General features: G+C 35.2%; 1 protein-coding gene across 2 annotated transcripts in view; it reads right to left on the bottom strand.

The window, feature by feature from the left end:
- Nucleotides 1-19,088, bottom strand: part of WDPCP (WD repeat containing planar cell polarity effector) — a 418,665-nt gene that overhangs the window by 10,908 nt on the left and 388,669 nt on the right. For both annotated transcript variants that reach the window (XM_059943231.1, XM_059943237.1), the window contains one exon: nucleotides 16,684-16,715. In XM_059943231.1, coding sequence (XP_059799214.1) covers nucleotides 16,684-16,715 — 32 coding nt within the window. The remainder of the gene's footprint in view (nucleotides 1-16,683; nucleotides 16,716-19,088) is intronic.

The raw sequence follows: 19,088 nt of genomic DNA, 5'->3' as shown, positions 1-19,088 counted from the left end.
AAGGTTTGCCTTTTTCATGGATTGGAAGAATTAATATTGTTAAAATGACCACACTTACTACCCAAGGCAGTCTGCAGTTCAGTGCAATCCGTATCAAATTGCCAGTGGCATTTTTCACAGAACTAGAACAAATAATTTAAAAATTTATATGGAAACACAAAAGACCCTAAATATCCAAAACAATCTTGAGAAAGAAGAGAGTTGGAGGTATCACTCTCCCTGACTTCAGGCTCTACTACAAAACTACAGTAATCAAAACAGTATGTATTCACAGCAATCAAAATTCATCACCATTGCTATTTATTTACTAAGAGATTGAATGTGCTGCCAGTAACACTCAGTGAGGTTGCTGATGATCATGGAATCCTGGAATATATATAACCTTTAAAAATTGAGAATCACTATATTGTACACCTGTAACTTATATAGTATTGTACTTCAACTATACTTCAATTAAAAAATGAAAAAGAAAAGTATGGTACTGGCACAGAAACAGATCAGTGGAACAGAATAAAGAGCTCAGAAATAAACCCACACACTACAGTCAATTAATCTACAACAAAAGAGGCAAGAATATGCAATGGAGAAAAGAAAGTCGCTTCAATAAGTGGTGCTGGGAAAGCTACATGTAGAAGAATGAAATTAGAACATTTTTTCTCACACCATATACAAAAATAAACTCAAAATGGAATAAAGACCTAAATTTAAGACCGGAATCCATAAAACTCCTAGAAGAAAACACAGGCAGAACACTCTTTGACATAAATTGTAGCAATATTTCTTTTGGATCTGTCTCCTAAGGCAAAGAAACAAAAGGAAAAATAAACAAATAGGACCTAATTAAACTTAAAAGCTTTTGCACAGCAAAGGAAACCATTGACAAAAAGAGAAGATAGCCTATGGAATGGGAGAAAATATTTGCAAATGATACGACTGATAAAGGGTTAATATCCAAAATATATGTACAGCTCATACAACTCATTATCAAACAAACAACCCATAAAAAATGGGCAGAAGACCTGAATAGACATTTTTCCAAAGAAGACATACAGATGGCCAACAGGCACCCGAAAAGGTGCTCAACATCACTAAGCATCACAGAAATGAAAATCAAAGCCACAATGAGATATTACCTCTCATCTTTCAGAATGGCTACCATTAAAGGACCACAAATAAGAAATGTTGGTGAGGATGTAGAGAAAAGGGGACCCTGTACACTGTTGGTGGAAATTCAAATTGGTGCAGCCACTGTGGAAAACATTATGGCGGTTGCTGAAAAAACTAAAAATAGAACTACCATATGATCCAGCAATTCCACTCTTGGGTATATATATCTGAAGAAAACGAAAACAAATTCAAAAGGATACCTGTACTCCAGTGTTCATAGCAGCGTTATTTACAATAGTGAAGATATGGAAGCAACCTTAAGTGTCCATCAACAGATGAACTGGTAAATAAGATGTGGTATATACAATGGAATACTACTCAGCCATAACAGAGAATGAAATTTTGCCATTTGCAGCAACATGGATGGACTAGGAGGGTATTATGCTAAGTGAAATAAGTCAGAGAGAAAGACAAATACTGTATGATATCACTTATGTATGGAATCTAAAAAATGCAACAAACTAGTGAATATAACAAAAAAGAAGTAGACTCATGGATATAGAGAACAAACCAGTGGTTACCAGTGGGGAAAGGGAATGGAGGGAAGGGCAAGATAGGGGTACAAACTATTATGTATAAAATAAGCTGCAAGGATATATTTTACAACACAGGGAATATAGCCAATATTTTATAGTAACTATAAATAGAGTATAATCCTTTTTTAAATAAATTTATTTATTTATTTACTTATTTTTGGCTGTGTAGGGTCTTTGTTGCTGCACACAGGCTTTCTCTAGTTGCGGAGAGCGGTGGCTACTCTTTGTTGTGGTGCATGGGCTTCTCATTGCGGTGGCTTCTCTTGTTGCGGTGCATGGGCTCTAGGCGCACAGGCTTCAGTAGTTGTGGCACGTGGGCTCAGTAGTTGTGGCTCGCAGGCTCTAGAGCACTGGCTCAGTAGTTGCAGCACATGGGCTTAGTTACTCCACAGCATGTGGGATCTTCCTGGACAGGGCTCGAACCCCTGCATTGGCAGGTAGATTCTTGACCACTGAGCCACCAGGGAAGTCCCAAGAGTATAATCTTTAAAAATTGTGAATCACTATGTTGTGCACCTGAAACTTATATAATATTGTATATCAACTCTACTTCAATTAAAAGGAAGTTGTGTGGCAGTGAGGAAGCAGTGGAATAAAACTGGAACTGAGATATTTTGTTTATAAATCCTGTATTATTTCTATTATACCATTTGCCTCCCAAAGTATGCCTACTTCACATTTTTGCCTTAGACTCCCCAAATTCAGAGCTAAACTCAATTTTAATTTGAGTAATACAGCCCAGATATTCAACAACCTCTCTTACTTTGCAACTTTTAATTGATTTTTGCTTTGTGTAATTTTACTTTAGATATTGTTTATGAAATAATTTTGGGAATTTCCTCAAATCTTTCAAAAAGTAGATGAGATAAATTGGTTTATATCTATGAAAACTGATCGCTGTGTTATGGCTGTGTTCACACTTTTGTTTTTTTAACTAATGTTTTATGTAACTCACCTCTTTAGGCAATATGTTGATACATTTTAAAATATTAAAAAAATCATTCTTTGGAGGAAACAAGTATGAGAATAGTTTATCACTTATTTCATCTCAACAAATATTTGAGGCTGTTGTCATCCATCAAGTAGATTAATACACTTTGTGTTAGAAGGATCAATGAACACAAAAATTGATACTTTTTATCACATTTTTAGAAATTGCATACTTTTACTCCAGTTATATAAGGTGCTCTTTATTAATGTGGATAATTATCAATTTGTAAATATTGGGGATATATCTATTTGTATACATATATACACTCTATTCTATCTGTACTACTCCCTTCTGGCTAGGCTCAACCCTCCTGGGTGATTCTAAGGACAGAAAGAGCAATATAAGCAGCAAATTGCTGTATCTGTCATAATTCCATATTAAAAAGAATGGGTTTCTACCATTTCCAAAATTTCCAGACACTATGCCAATGAGTAGTACAGCAAGACAAATTAGATGTAAAACTTCATGATTTGTTACTTACTTGTCCATGACCAGAGTCAGTGGTAGGGAACAAGAGGTATGCTCCATACCTAGAAACTCATTCCAACATGCAACCCAAGGTAGCTTCTTTAAAATGTATTGATTAAAGTTTAACAGAGAACTCACATTCTTTCCCTCAGTTTTTGTCATTAGCAGAAATCCCTGCCAGAATCTTCCCTGGAGCTAGCTAGACCCCTAGTGGTTTCATTTTTTTTTTTCCTTTTGTTTTTTAAATTGTGGTGAAATATACATAAAATTTACCATTTTAACTATTCATAACTTCTTCTAATTTGTTTTTTCTTCATTGTGGCTGACTCTTAACTGTAACTCAGTTAACATCTGTTTAAATATGTTTTTCAAAATAGTTCTGGAGAAAGTGGGCAAGAATCTTCTTAAAGTGTACCACATCCATCAGAGAACAGTCTACTAAATTGCAGGGCACCTGAGGTTAATAAGATCACTGTGAAGATGGTTTATAAGTTGTAAAAGTGAGGAGGAATTAATATTTTCTTATTGCAGGGGGAAAATGCCAGACCATTTTTTGTTTTCATGAAGACTAATACTAATTTTTCTTCAGATGGTAGTTATTTCGAATTAAGACATGGTAACATAATTCTCTTTTCATGTTTTTTGACAAAAGAGAATGTGAACAGGGAAATATGAAGGACAAACTTTTTCTTGAAAAGTTGTGAAGAGGCAGTAATGTATACTATTAGAGAAAAATGTATCTACTGTAGTAATTAAGGTTTGACAGCAAGCTAATTCAAAGCATCACAGAACTTTACATCTGGATTTCTCTATATACTCCGCAGAGGATTTTACCCAAAGAATTTTTCTTAAAATTAAAGTCCATATTCTGATGAGCCTAAGGCTAGGTCATGGTTAAAATAAGCAGTAATTAAAAATAGTGTCACTCCTTACTTTAACTGTAAACTATCTTTAGGCCTGAGCAGAATATGAACTTTAAGAAAATTGTTTGGCTAAAATTCCTCTGGGGATTGATGGAAATAGATAGGTAGATAGATAATCTGTAATAATATAATATATGTTATGTATAATATATATATACACACTTATATAATGGAACACTTAAGATTTGTGCATTTAATTGTACATTTTATAGGGGGAGGGGAAGGATTGTAAATAAACATTAAACTCCAGTTAATGATATGCATGCTGAAGTGGCTTAAAGGGGTGAAGTGTACAGATGTCTGAAACTTACTTCGAAATGTATCAAAATATAAGATAGTTGATAGAAGGACGGGTTGATGGATAGATATATGATAAAGCAATTACTATAAAACATTAACTGTAGAATCTAGGTAGTAGGTTTGTGTATGTTTATTGTCAAAGTCTTACAACTTTTCTGTATATCTGAAATTTTTCATAATAAAATATTGGAAAAAATAGTGTTAGTGATAAGATACCTAAATAGTTCTAGTAGGTCTACTTCGGTTCAATTAATATTTATTGACATATTGACACCTCTAGTATGCCAAGTGATATAACAGGTATTAGGGATATATAATGACTCAGACTCTCAGGTGGAGAGTAGTAGGAGATGAAATTGGAGAGGAGGACATAGGTTGGGTAATGGAGAGTCTTATATACCGTAATAAGGAGCTTGGCCTTTATCCTATGGGGTTTTAGGCAGGGGAATTATAGGTAGATCACTCTTGTAGCTTTGTCTCCACAAAGCTATATTTGAGGTAGTGGTGGCAGTGGTGAGGATAGACTAAAGATAATGATATCAGTTAGGAAGCAGTATTCCAGATGCAGATAATTAAGATCTGAATTACAATGGGACTAGATTCTAGAAATATTTAGGAGCAATCAACAGAACTTGATGATTGGTTTGATAAGCTGTAGGTGGGTTGTAGGAAATCAAGAATCATATAAATAACCATATGAGAGAAGGATCAAGTTTGGGGCTGGAAGATAAAACGATGAGTTTGGTTTTAGATATGTTATGTTTCAGATATGTGAAAGTAACCAGGTTAGGTCCAAGATGGAGTCATTCATGCTAAGCCCCATGTCAGCCAACCTAAACTTAACTAAGCTTCTGCGCTTGGCTCTTCTAGAAAAGGAAGGTCTAGGTCAATGAATCAGTGCCTGCCTGCTCAGCACAAGTTACCTAAGACTTCCCTTTGCAACATATAAGGAAAGTAACCCTGCTTTAACCAATCAGCAAATGCCCAGTATAACTTCCTTGTTCCTGCTCACTTTGGTCTATGAAATCTCTTACTTTGTACAGCAATTCAGAGCTCCTTTCTGTCTACTAGATTGGATGTTGCCCACTTCATGAATCATTGAATAAAAGCTTGTTATGTCAATATATTTTCTGTGGAAATTTTTCTTTTAACAGATATACTCTAGTCAAAGAGATATTTATTCATTCATTTGTACCTATGTTATTTGACAAATATTGACCACAGAATTCCATGCCTGCTGTTAATGATAAGATGGTGAGCAAAATGGACATAAATAATGCCTTTAAGAAACGTAGTCTAGAGGGAAGAGATATGGGGACATATGTATATGTATAACTGGTTCACTTTGTTGTAAAGCAGAAACTAACACACGATTGTAAAGCAATTATACTCCAATAAAGATGTTAAAAAAAAAAAAAAAGAAACAGTCTCTGGGAGAGACAATTAAATCAGAAGGGATAATAAAGAGTGATCTTTCTGGTGATAGGAGAAGCAAAGGATGCTGTGGAACTGCATAGAAGGGACAGCTATCTTAGTCTGCAGTGGCTTGCAGGAGCAGGATGTATCAGTGTGAAGCTTCGGATGAAGCCTGGGCTGAAGATACCAATTAATGTCTTTCTGCTGCTGATTCCTGAGAGTTGATAAAAATGTCAAGGGATAATATATAGAATTTAAAGAAGAAAAGGCTAGAGGCAAGTAAAAAGTTACAGAAGGAGATGAAATAACAAGGTAGAAGAACTAGTTGAGTGTGGTATGATGGAAGTTAAATGTTTCAAGATAAAAAGCAAAGTCAAGAGTGTTAAATAGTATAGAGATCTGTGATGGGTTAGGTACTAATTTGTCCATTGGGTTTGGCAGTTCAGAGGTCATTGGTGACTAAGTGAAAGCAGTTTCAGTGAACTGATGTTTAGTTAAAACAAAAAAAAAGTTAATCTTTAGGGGCCAAGATTTTTAACATAAGAAAAAAGAACTACAAGGAAAAAAGAACACAAATAAATGAAATAAACCCCTCTTCATCCTAATTTTAAACTGGAAATATCAGTTAAAACTCATGTTTTTTTTTCCTTTTAAAAATATGTATTTGTGTTCACTGAAAAAGTCTAAAAGCTATAACTGTAGAGAAATAGTAGATTCCAAGTCTAAGGCAGGGAATATATGAGTCAGGTACATGCTGCGCCATAAAAGTAAGGCAGTTGCCAAAGGCTAATTGGGTCATATCAAAAGGAGAAAGGAGCCGACATGAAGGGAAACAACTGGAGAGTCAAAACTGATAATGACTACAGGGGATTGGAGTGCATCAAGCATCTAAAAATCCACAGGTTCTTAAAGATTTTTAACACACACATACACACACACACACACACTCTCATTGGATGTGTGGAGGTTGCTAGGGCACCAATTCATAACTCTAAAGAAGGGGTTGGCAGGCTATGGCTTATAGCCCCAATCCCGTCCACCTCCTATTGTTGTAAGGCCTGAGAGCCAAGAAGAGTTTTTACATTTTAAATAGCTGGAAAAAAAATCAAAAGAAGAATATTTCATAATGTGAAGATTACATGAAATTCAAATTTTCAGTATTCATAAATAAAGTTTTATTGGAACATAGACATCTTTATTCATTCAAGCATTGTCTATGGTTGCTTATTTGCTATAATGACAGAGTTGAATCGTTGTGACAAAGACCACATTGTCTGCAAAGCCTAAAATATTTACTATCTGGCCCTTTATGGAAAAAGTTGGCTGATCTCTGCTCTGAACATTGATAAATAAAAGGAAAGAATCAAGCATTTATCCTAACTTTTTTAAACTTCCTTTCATGAAAACCAAATAGTTGATGACGGACAAATTATTTTACAGAAGAATTGCAAGTAATAAATACAGGTGAAATGATAGACTTAGAAAATCCCTATTTTTGAATCCCCCATGAAAAAATTGTCAGGCAGCGTTCACCAATGTATTTTAAAACCACCAAGTAAAAGTTTGATGGGGAATTTTAAGTGGAGGAATCAGATACCGTCTGAATCTGTTGGTCAATTATAGCATCACTAAAACTTGGGGCAACCAAATATTTATGTACCTCATGATATGATGTAAAAAACTGCCTAGAAAGCTGCACTTTAAGCAAGAAAATGGATTAAAATGCTAGTGTATAGGAAATAACGGGGACAGAAGAACAATTTAAATGAGCAATCTATCAACCAAACCCAGAATATGAAGCATTATATAGAATAAATGACCTGGTTTCTCTAAGGAATGAACTATGTAAATGGATTAGACAAATGTGAAAAGCAAAAGCTTTAATAACAGAAGAATATCTGTATAACACTGGGAGGAGGGAAGGACATCTTAAACAAGACATAAAAAACATACCATAAAGGAAAAGGTGGTACATTCTTTAATGTGGTTGAATTTCTCTTTAACAACCATAAAGACAGGGACAAGACAAGCAACAAACAGGGAGAAGTTACTTAACAAAGGCTTAGTTCCAGAATATGTAAAGAACTCCTCCAAATCAGTGAGAAAAAGGCAAAGAACCCAATAAAAATGAGTGAAAGATAGGAATAGGCGTTTCTAGAAAGAAGAAACATAAATAACCAGAAACATATGAACCTATGTTTAGCCTTATTATTAATTAGTCAAGTGCAAATTAGATTCTCAACAAGAAACTATTTCACAGATACTAGGAATGGCAAAAAAGTTGAAATACGAATGTTAAATCTAAGTGTTAGATTGTAGAGCAATGGAATCTCTTACACTTTGCTAGTGGAAATATAAATTGGTAAAACTACTTTGGGAAAAATTTGGAATTATTTATTAAAATTTAAGATGTGCATTGCCTATCACCAGAAATTCTATTCTTGGGTCTATACCCTAGGGATATGTAGAAAAATGTTCATAGCAGCACTGTTTGTAATAGAAAAAGCTAGAAACCACCTAAATGTCCATCAACAGTAGAGTAGATGAATAAATTATGACATTCATCCAGTGGAATACAATAGGCAATGGAAATGAATAGACTTACACCTATATACATCAGCATGGATATATTTCCAAAACATAGTATTGAATGAAAAAAGCATGTAACACAAAGAATGCACTATGTTTTTGTTTATATGAAGTTTAGAAATAAGTAAAACTAAATATCATGTTATTTAGGGATGTAGCCACATACAGGGAAACCATAAAGACAAACAAGGGAACAATTAACATAAAATTTAGGACTGTGAGAGTAGGTAGACGGATAGGAATGTAATTGGGGAGGAGCACCCAGGAAGCTTAAAAAGTATGAGTAATATTAATTATCATCTCTAGATAGTGTAATTATAGGTGATTTAAGTTTTCTTATTTTCCTGCTTTCCATATTTCGATATTGTGGTTTTCAGAGAGGCAGTGTTCTGTAGGGGTTTCTCTAGAGCAGTGCTTCTCAACTGGAGGTGATTTTACCATTCTCCTCCACCAAGGAGACACTTGGCAATGTCTGGAGATGTTACTTGATTGTCACGACTGAGGTGGGGGAGCTACTAGCATCTACTAGGTAGTGGCCAAGTATGCTGCTAATGTTTAATCCTACAATGCACTGGATGGCACCTCCAAAACAAAGAATTATCTGGCCCAACGTGTCAGTAGCTCAGAGGTTGAGAACCCTGGACCAGAGCCAGACTGTTAGGGATTGAATTCCAGCTGTACACCTCACAAGCTGTGTGACTGTGGGGAAGTTACTTAATCTCTGTGTCTGTTTTCTTGTCTATAAAATGGGACGAATAGTAGAATCCGCATCATAGGGTTGTGAGAATTAACTTAATTAAAATATTTAAAGTACTGAGTATATGCCTAGTATACTAGGCACTTGATAAATATTAGCATTAATTATTTTATTATTTAAAATTTTTATTTCTTATTGAATACATTCAATTGATTAAATAGAGAAATATGTTGAAAAAGTTATTATAGTAAAACAAAATTATACAAAGACACACAAAACCCTACTTCAAAATGTAGCATCTGAAAATTTTACATGAGAAAGACCTTTGCAAGCAATAATGACAGAATGTTACAATCTGTGTTTTATCTGTGCTTAATAATAATTCCTAAACAAGAAACCAGGGGGCTGAACATAAAGTGTGTATAAGTTAGTGCTAATCTGACCATAAGCTATATGAATATCTGAACTCAAAGACGTGTGGCCTATTTTCGATAATTATCCTATACTTTAGTACACAAAGTGATGTTTCTCTTTTTTTTTTTTAATTTTTGTATTTTATTTTATTTATTTTTTTATACAGCAGGTTCTTATTAGTCATCAATTTTATACATATCAGTGTATACATGTCAATCCCAATTGCCCAATTCATCACACCACCATCCCCACCCCCCCGCAACTTTCCCCCCTTGGTATCCATACGTTTGTTCTCTACATCTGTGTCTCAACTTCTGCCCTGCAAACTGGTTCATCTGTACCATTTTTCTAGGTTCCACATACATGCGTTAATATATGAAATTTGTTTTTCTCTTTCTGACTTACTTCACTCTGTATGACAGTCTCTAGATCCATCCACGTCTCAACAAATGACCCAATTTCGTTGCTTTTTATGGCTGAGTAATATTCCATTGTATATATGTACCACAACTTCTTTATCCATTCGTCTGTCGATGGGCATTTAGGTTGCTTCTATGACCTGGCTATTGTAAATAGTGCTGCAGTGAACATTGGGGTGCATGCGTCTTTTTGAATTATGGTTTTCTCTGGGTATATGCCCAGTAGTGGGATTGCTGGATCATATGGTAATTCATTTTTTAGATTTTTAAGGAACCTCCATACTGTTCTCCATAGTGGCTGTATCAATTTGTACTCCCACCAACAGTGCAAGAGGGTTCCCTTTTCTGCACACCCTCTCCAGCATTTGTTGTTTGTAGATTTTCTGATGATGTCCATTCTAACTGGTGTGAGGTGATAACCTCATTGTAGTTTTGATTTGCATTTCTCTAATAATTAGTGATGTTGAGCCGCTTTTCATGTGCTTCTTGGCCATCCGTATGTCTTCTTTGGAGAAATGTCTATTTAGGTCTTCTGCCCATTTTTGGATTGGGTTGTTTGTTTCTTTAATATTGAGCTGCATGAGCTGTTTATATATTTTGGAGATTAATCCTTTATCCGTTGATTCGTTTGCAAATATTTTCTCCCATCCTGAGGGTTGTCTTTTCGTCTTGTTTATGGTTTCCTTTGCTGTGCAAAAGCTTTTAAGTTTCATTAGGTCCCATTTGTATATTTTTGTTTTTATTCCCATTACTCTAGGAGGTGGATCAAAAAAAGATCTTGCTGTGATTTATCTCAAAGAGTGTTCTTCCTATGTTTTCCTCTAAGAGTTTTATAGTGACCGGTCTTATATTTAGGTCTCGAATCCATTTTGAGTTTATTTTTGTGTATGGTGTTAGGGAGTGTTCTAATTTCACTCTTTTACATGTAGCTGTCCAGTTTTCCCAGCACCACTTATTGAAGAGACTGTCTTTTCTCCATTGTATACCCTTGCCTCCTTTGTCTTAGATTAGTTGACCATAGGTGCATAGGTTTATCTCTGGGCTTTCTATCTTGTTCCATTGATCTATGTTTCTGTTTTTGTGCCAGTACCATATTGTCTTCATTACTGGAGCTTTGTAGTAGTCTGAAGTCAGGGAGTCTGATTCCTCCAGCTCCGTTTTTTCCCCTCAAGACTACTTTGGCTATTCGGGGTCTTTTGTGTCTCCATACAAATTTTGAGATTTTTTTGTCCTAGTTCCGTAAAAAAATGCCATTGGTAATTTGATAGGGATTGCATTGAATCTGTAGATTGCCTTGGGTAGTATAGTCATTTTCACAATATGGATTCTTCCAATCCAAGAACATGGTATATCTCTCCATCTGTTGGTATCATCTTTAATTTCTTTCATCAGTGTCTTATAGTTTTCTGCATACAGGTCTTTTGTCTCCCTAGGTAGGTTTATTCCTAGGTATTTTATTCTTTTTGTTGCAATGGTAAATGGGAGTGTTCCCTTAATTTCTCTTTCAGATTTTTCATCATTAGTGTATAGGAATGCAAGAGATTTCTGTGCATTAATTTTGTATCCTGCAACTTTACCAAATTCATTGATTAGCTCTAGTAGTTTTCTGGTGGCGTTTTTAGGATTCTCTATGTATAGTATCATGTCATTTGCAAACAGTGACAGTTTTACTTCTTCTTTTCCAATTTGTATTCCTTTTATTTCTGTTTCTTCTCTGATTGCCATGGCTAGGACTTCCAAAATATGTTGAATAATAGTGGTGAGAGTGGACATCCTTGTCTTGTTCCTGATCTTAGAGGAAATGCTTTCAGTTTTTCACCATTGAGAATGATGTTTGCTGTGGTTCTGTCATATATGGCCTTTATTATGTTGAGGTAGGTTCCCTCTATGCCCACTTTATGGAGAGTTTTTATCATAAATTGGTGTTGAATCTTGTCAAAGCTTTTTCTGCATCTATTGAGATGATCATATGGTTTTTATTCTTCAATTTGTTAATATGATGTATCACATTGATTTGCGTATATTGAAGGATCCTTGCATTCCTGGGATAAACCCCACTTGACCATGGTGTATGATCCTTTTAATGTGTTGTTGGATTCTGTTTGCTAGTATTTTGTTGAGGATTTTTGCATCTACATTCATCAGTGATATTGGTCTGTAGTTTTCTTTTTTTGTAGTATCTTTGTCTGGTTTTGGTATCAGGGTGATGGTGGCCTCATAGAATGAGTTTGGGAGTCTTCCTTCCCCTGCAATTTTTTGGAAGGGTTTGAGAAGGATGGGTGTTAGCTCTTCTCTAAATGTTTGATAGAATTCACCTGTTCAGCCATCTGGTCCTGGACTTTTTGTTTGTTGGAAGATTTTTAATCACAGTTTCAATTTCATTACTTGTGATTGGTCTGTTCATATTTTGTATTCCTTCCTGGTTCAGTCTTGGAAGGTTATACCTTTCTAAGAATTTGTCCATTTCTTCCAGGTTGTCCATTTTATTGGCATAGAGTTGCTTGTAGTAGTCTCTTAGGATGCTTTGTATTTCTGTGGTGTCTGTTGTAGCTTCTCCTTTTTCATTTCTAATTTTATTGATCTGAGTCCTCTCCCTCTTTTTCTTGATCAGTCTGGCTAATGGTTTATCCATTTTGTTTATCTTCTCAAAGAACCAGCTTTTAGTTTTATTGATCTTTGCTATTGTTTTCTTTGTTTCTATTTCATTTATTTCTGCTCTGATCCTTATGATTTCTTTCCTTCTGCTAACTTTGGGTTTTGTTTGTTCTTCTTTCTCTAGTTCCTTTAGGTGTAAGGTTAGATTGTTTATTTGAGATTTTTCTTGTTTCTTGAGGTAGGCTGGTATAGCTATAAACTTCCCTCTTAGATCTGCTTTGGCTGCATCCCATAGGTTTTGGATCATCGTGTTTTAATTGTCATTTGTCTCTAGGTATTTTTTGATTTCCTCTTTGATTTCTTCAGTGATCTCTTGGTTATTTAGTAACATATTGTTTAGCCTCCGTGTGTTTGTGTTTTTTACGTTTTTTTCCTTGTAATTCATTTCTTTTTTTTTTTAAAGGGGAAGAGGAGGAAATGAATTTTTTTTTTTTTTTAATTGATTGATTGATTGCTATGTTGGGTCTTCGTTTCTGTGCACGGGCTTTCTCTAGTTGCGGCAAGCGGGGGCCACTCTTCATCGCGGTGCACGGGCCTCTCACTATCGTGGCCTCTCCCGTTGCGGAGCACAGGCTCCAGACGCGCAGGCTCAGTAGTTGTGGCTCATGGGCCCAGTTGCTCGGCAGCATGTGGGATCTTCCCAGACCAGGGCTCGAACCCGTGTCCCCTGCATTAGCAGGCAGATTCTCAACCACTGCGCCACCAGGGAAGCCCTGTAATTCATTTCTAATCTCATAGCATTGGGGTCAGAAAAGATGCTTGATATGATTTCAGTTTTCTTAAATTTACTGAGGATTGATTTGTGACCCAAGATGTGATCTATCCTGGAGAATGTTCCGTGTGCACTTGAGAAGAAATTGTAATCTGCTGTCTTTGTATGGAATGTCCTATAAATATCAATTAAATCGATCTGGTCTATTATGTCATTTAAAGCTTCTGTTTCCTTATTTACTTTCATTTTGGATGATCTGTCCATTGGTGTAAGTGAGGTGTTAAAGTCCTCCACTATTACTGTGTTATTGTCTATTTCCTCTTTTATAGCTGTTAGCAGTTGCCTTATGTATTGAGGTGCTCCTATGTTGGGTGCATATATATTTATAATAGTTATATTTTCTTCTTGGATCGATCCCTTGATCATTATGTAGTGTCTTTCCTTGTCTCTTATAACATTCTTTATTTTAAAGTCTATTTTATCGGATATGAGTATTGCTACTCCAGCTTTCTTTTGATTTCCATTTGCATGGAATATCTTTTTCCATCCCCTCACTTTCAGTCTGTATGTGGCCCTAGGTCTGAAGTGGGTCTCTTGTAGACAGCCTATATTTGGGTCTTGTTTTTGTATCCATTCAGCAAGCCTGTGTCTTTTGGTTGGAGCATTTAATCCATTCACGTTTAAGGTAATTATTGATATGTATGTTCCTGTGACCATTTTCTTAATTGTTCTGGGTTTGTTTTTGTAGGTCCTTTTCTTCTCTTGTGTTTCCCACTTAGAGAAGTTCCTTTAGCATTTGTTGTAGAGCTGGTTTGGTGGTGCTGAATTCTCTTAGCTTTTGCTTGTCTGTAAAGCTTTTGATTTCTCTGTCAAATCTGAATGAGTTCCTGGACGGGTAGAGTAATCTTGGTTGTAGGTTCTTTCCTTTCATCACTTTAGGTATATCATGCCACTCCCTTCTGGCTTGTAGAGTTTCTGCTGAGAAATCAGCTGTTAACCTTATGGGAGTTCCCTTGTATGTTATTTGTCATTTTTCCCTTGCTGCTTTCAATAATTTTTCTTTGTTTTTGATTTTTGCCAGTTTGATTACTATGTGTCTTGGTGTGTTTGTCCTTGGGTTTATCCTGTATGGGACTCGCTGTGCTTCCTGGACTTGGGTGGCTATTTCCTTTCCCATGTTAGGAAAGTTTTCAACTATAATCTCTTCAGATATTTTTTCAGGTCCTTTCTCTCTCTCTTCTCCTTCTGGGACCCCTATAATGCGAATGTTGTTGCGTTTAATGTTGTCCCAGAGGTCTCTTAGGCTGTCTTCATTTCTTTTCATTCTTTTTTCTTTATTCTGTTCTGCAGCAGTGAATTCCACCATTCTGTCTTTCAGGTCACTTTATCCGTTCTTCTGCCTCAGTTATTCTGCTATTGATTCCTTCTAGTGTAGTTTTCATTTCAGTTATTGCATTGTTTATCTCTGTTTGTTTGTTCTTTAATTCTTCTAGGTCTTTGTTAAACATTTCTTTCATCTTCTCGATCTTTGCCTCCATTCTTTTTCTGAGGTCCTGGATCATCTTCACTATCACGTCTGAATTCTTTTTCTGGAAGGTTGCCTATCTCCACTTCATTTAGTTGTTTTTCTGGGGTTTTATCTTGTTCCTTCATCTGGTACATAGCCCTCTGCCTTTTCATCTTGTCTATCATTCTGTGAATGTGGTTTTTGTTCCACAGTCTGCAGGATTGTAGTTCTTCTTGCTTCTGCTGCCTGGCCTCTGGTGGATGAGGCTATCTAAGAGGCTTGTGTAAGTTTCCTGATGGGAGAGACTGATGGTGGGTAGAGCTCAAGGTGATGTTTCTCTTATTCTGTTTAACGACCTTTCCAGAAAGATTCTTGGGAAGTCAGTTTCTTGATTGAATCTCATGTACATCCAAGTGGATGTGTCTGTAAAGTTTTGATAGATTGCAGTTTTTTTTTTTTTCTTAACAGATAGTGTTCTAAAAAATAAGCTATTTAAAAATATATAAAATATATGGTTAAATTTCTTTAAGCTTTAGCAAATTAAAAGCAGATTATTATGCATGCACATTCAACTGTAATATGGCACTTCCCTCTAAGCAATTATTATATTTTCAATATAGATATGTCCATAAAGAAGTAGATTCAAGCAATGATGTTAATAATTACTATCATTAGTATAGTTCCATACAATTAACAAAGTCTTACCACATACATCGTCACAATAGAGCTTCACAAAAATCCTGTGGGGTATGTGGAGTTATCTCTATTTTACAGATGAAGTAGTTGAGACAGAGATGAAATTATTTTTCCTTAGTTATAATTCTCATAATTGTGGAACTATCATTCAAACTCCAGTCTCATAATAAATCAGTTACTGTGATAATCCACTGTGGCCTTTTTTTTTATATAACTTTTTTTATAGATTTATTTATTTTTATTTATTTTTGGCTGCATTGGGTCTTAGTTTCTGCTTGCAGGCTTTCTCTAGTTGCGGCGAGTGGGGGCTACTCTTAGTTGCGGTGCATGGGCTTCTCATTGCAGTGGCTTCTCTTGTTGCGGAGCACGGGCTCTAGGTACGTGGGCTTCAGTAGTTGTGGCACGTGGGCTCAGTAGTTGTGGCTCACAGACTCTAGAGTGCAGGCTCAGTTAGTTGTGACACACCAGCTTAGTTGCTCCGTGGCATGTGGGATCTTCCTGGACCAGGGATCGAACCCCTGTCCCCTGCATTGGCAGGCAGATTCTTGACCACTGTGCCACCAGGAAAGTCCCCATTGTGGGCTTTTAATAAAATTATGAGGCTTCCTCTGACTTATACAAAACCTGTTTGGAATTGGTATAGCAGGGCATTGCTTTTTTCTCTCAAAATGAACTTAGATGTGATGTCAGCAACAGAAGATGGAGAGGGACCCCACATGCATTACTTACAAAAATTACACATAAATGTGATAAAAATGAATTGGATAACTTCATAATTGTTATAAACCTTTTATTTTTATGTTTAACTTTGGACAATTTCAAATATATACCAAAGTAGAGAGAATAGTATATATAAACTATATTACCCATCACCCACCTTCATCAATCATCAACTCATGGCAACTTTAATTCATCTTATCCCTCCTGCTTTCTCCCAATGGATTATTTTGAGGCAAATTCCAGATATATAATTTCTTTTGTGCATAGTTCATTATGCATAATTTTGTTTTTCAAAAATAACTATTTTAATAATAATTATAACTTTGAAATACTGAAAAGCTGAATAGTTTTCTAGAAAGCTGTTTCCAGATAATGTATACCAGTAGGCAGCTTTTCCTGAGTTCAAAATAATCACAGTATGCTTTTCTTTTGGAATTTAGCTGTCTAATAAACAGTAAGAGGAAGAGTTTTACCTGTCCTATGCCATCTTCTCTCATTTCTCCTTCTAAAATAAAAGATCACAACATTCATTATCTTAAAATCTAATAAAGGGCTTTAATAAAAATTGTTAATAGAACCTTTTAATATCCTCACTAAAAAGAGAAATACTTAAAATAATAATAAATAAAATACTTAAAACTCTAGAGAAAGCAATAACCAAACTTCAAAATAGTATGAAAATACCAGTTATTCTCATGCATACATGTTATAGCTAATGTACTGAAATCAAATGAGTAGACTGTGCCTTTATTGTTCCTTCTGTTCTTAAAGAGATGCCTTAAAACTTGCATGGCAAGTAAGTTTCATGTAAGTGCCAATTCTGGTTGATTATGGTGGTTACCTGGGGAGTGTGTTAAGTTTTATGAGGGCTTTTTTTTTTCTCAGTGGGAAAGAATACTATATTTGATTAGTGGGTTATTTGCTCTCATAGCAGTGATATGAGACCTGCTGACTCTGGCTTAGTACATCAAAATGATGCTCTTAAAAGAATCATCTTTACTTAAATTTAAATATTAGGCTGAGGAAAAAGAAGTGACATTACTGCCACAGTCTAATTTCTCATTATTGATGAATAGTAGGTAGACATTAATTTACATATTTTCATCCTTGAAACAAGTAATTGTGTATATAATTGTTTGTATTAATGAGTCCCAATTGTGTTTCTCTTTTCTTACAGCACTTAGTGCACACATGCATATACCACTCATTTGGCACTAGGCTATGTTCACTTATATTATTATTTATTTCCTTTATTTATTTAGTCTAGCTTACCAAGTAGATTATAAATTTTCTTAAGCTTATCAGCAGAATCTTGTTCTTCCTTGTAGTCCTAGCACCATGAAATGCCATGATGATGATGATATTTTTATAAAAATACATGTTACTTGTCTGTCATTAACTCGAAATTACTTGCTATTTTGTGGTATTTTTCTATTGGCTGGGATATTAGCTATATAGTTTAAAATTTTCATAACATTTCTAATATGGTATGGAGCCATATTATGAAATCTGGATTGTAATGCTTTCATAGGACATTTGATTTTTTTTAAAATAATGGATTGGCTCTTGCCTTTAGGTAGATAAAAGTTTAAAGCCTACAGTAAGATGGTTATTCTCTTTTGGAAGCTCTCTAGGAGTATAAAATTAACCATCTCTCTCAGAAACTGGTATAACATTTTGTCTTCCTAATAGTCATACATCATTCTTATGACTAAACAAAACTAAAACAAAACAAAATAACCTGCTTTAATTTATGTTTTTAGAAGTTTTCCATAGACCATAAAACAGCCCAGTGTACTTTGTGTAATTAAATAGTAATTGCTATCCCTGTAATCTTGACACTTTGCACTAAACAACTATACTTTTCAAAATGTTTAAAAATAAACACTTTCACCATGTTAGTCACCGTCAGTCATCCTTGAATCCATGCCAATTTTTCATATAAAGGAAAATTAACTTCCATAGCGGAAGTGTTAAGATCTATGATCTAGATTCTAGATGGACATCTAAAGAGATTGGTGTAATAAAGTGATTGCTTCTTACTCTGGTATGTTATAGTCTTTTAAACACATACCACTTTCTGTTTATTTTCTCATAAAAGACAGTTACTGCTTCATTCAGTTTCTTGTCAACTATGACAGTCCCCATCCCTTAACTATATTTATCTTAGTCTAGATGAGGGGCCTACATAATGTAAAGGGCCAGATAGTAAATATTTTAGGCTTTGCAGGCCAATAGGCAAAATTGAAGGTATTATGTAAGTACTTATGTAGCAAGAGAGAGAGATTCTAAAATGTTTGTCTTGATGAAATTCAAACTATAATAATAATAACTGATTACAGGTGTTTTTGTGGCACACATCTAATTGGAATGGGGGATAGCATTTCATTTGATTGGGGTTCAAAGTTAGTGTTCTCTCTCATCAAACTCAACTGCAAATATTCATCTGTTAATGCTGATCTCTGATGAGATTTCATGTATTTCACCTCTGAATATGCCCTTTCAAACAGATTAGTACCACACACTGATATCAATCCATGAGCAGCATCTTATTTTATAGAATTCTTCTTTTTTTATTAGATTCATCTTATTTTATTAGATTCTTCTTTTGATGTTTGACTTTTAGCATGTTATTATATTGCAGATTAATCACTTCTAGTTGCAAGTTAGGTAGAGGCTCCTCAGTTGCAGTTGATGGATTTTGAAATATGGAAATTTCCTTTGCATTTGCATTCAGGTCCAAAAATCACTGCTGGAATTAGGGAGACCAGTTGTTCTAGTTTCCTGGGACTGAGCAGTTACCCAGGATTTGGGACTTCAAGTGCTAAACCTGGGACAGTTGTTTACCCTCTCTGGAGTTTAATTTGATATTAGAAAG

Source organism: Balaenoptera ricei, chromosome 13, assembly GCF_028023285.1.
Source record: "Balaenoptera ricei isolate mBalRic1 chromosome 13, mBalRic1.hap2, whole genome shotgun sequence".
Lineage (NCBI taxonomy): Eukaryota > Metazoa > Chordata > Mammalia > Artiodactyla > Balaenopteridae > Balaenoptera > Balaenoptera ricei.
Note: the sequence above shows the minus strand (reverse complement) of the source record. Positions and strands in the feature narration are given on the sequence as shown.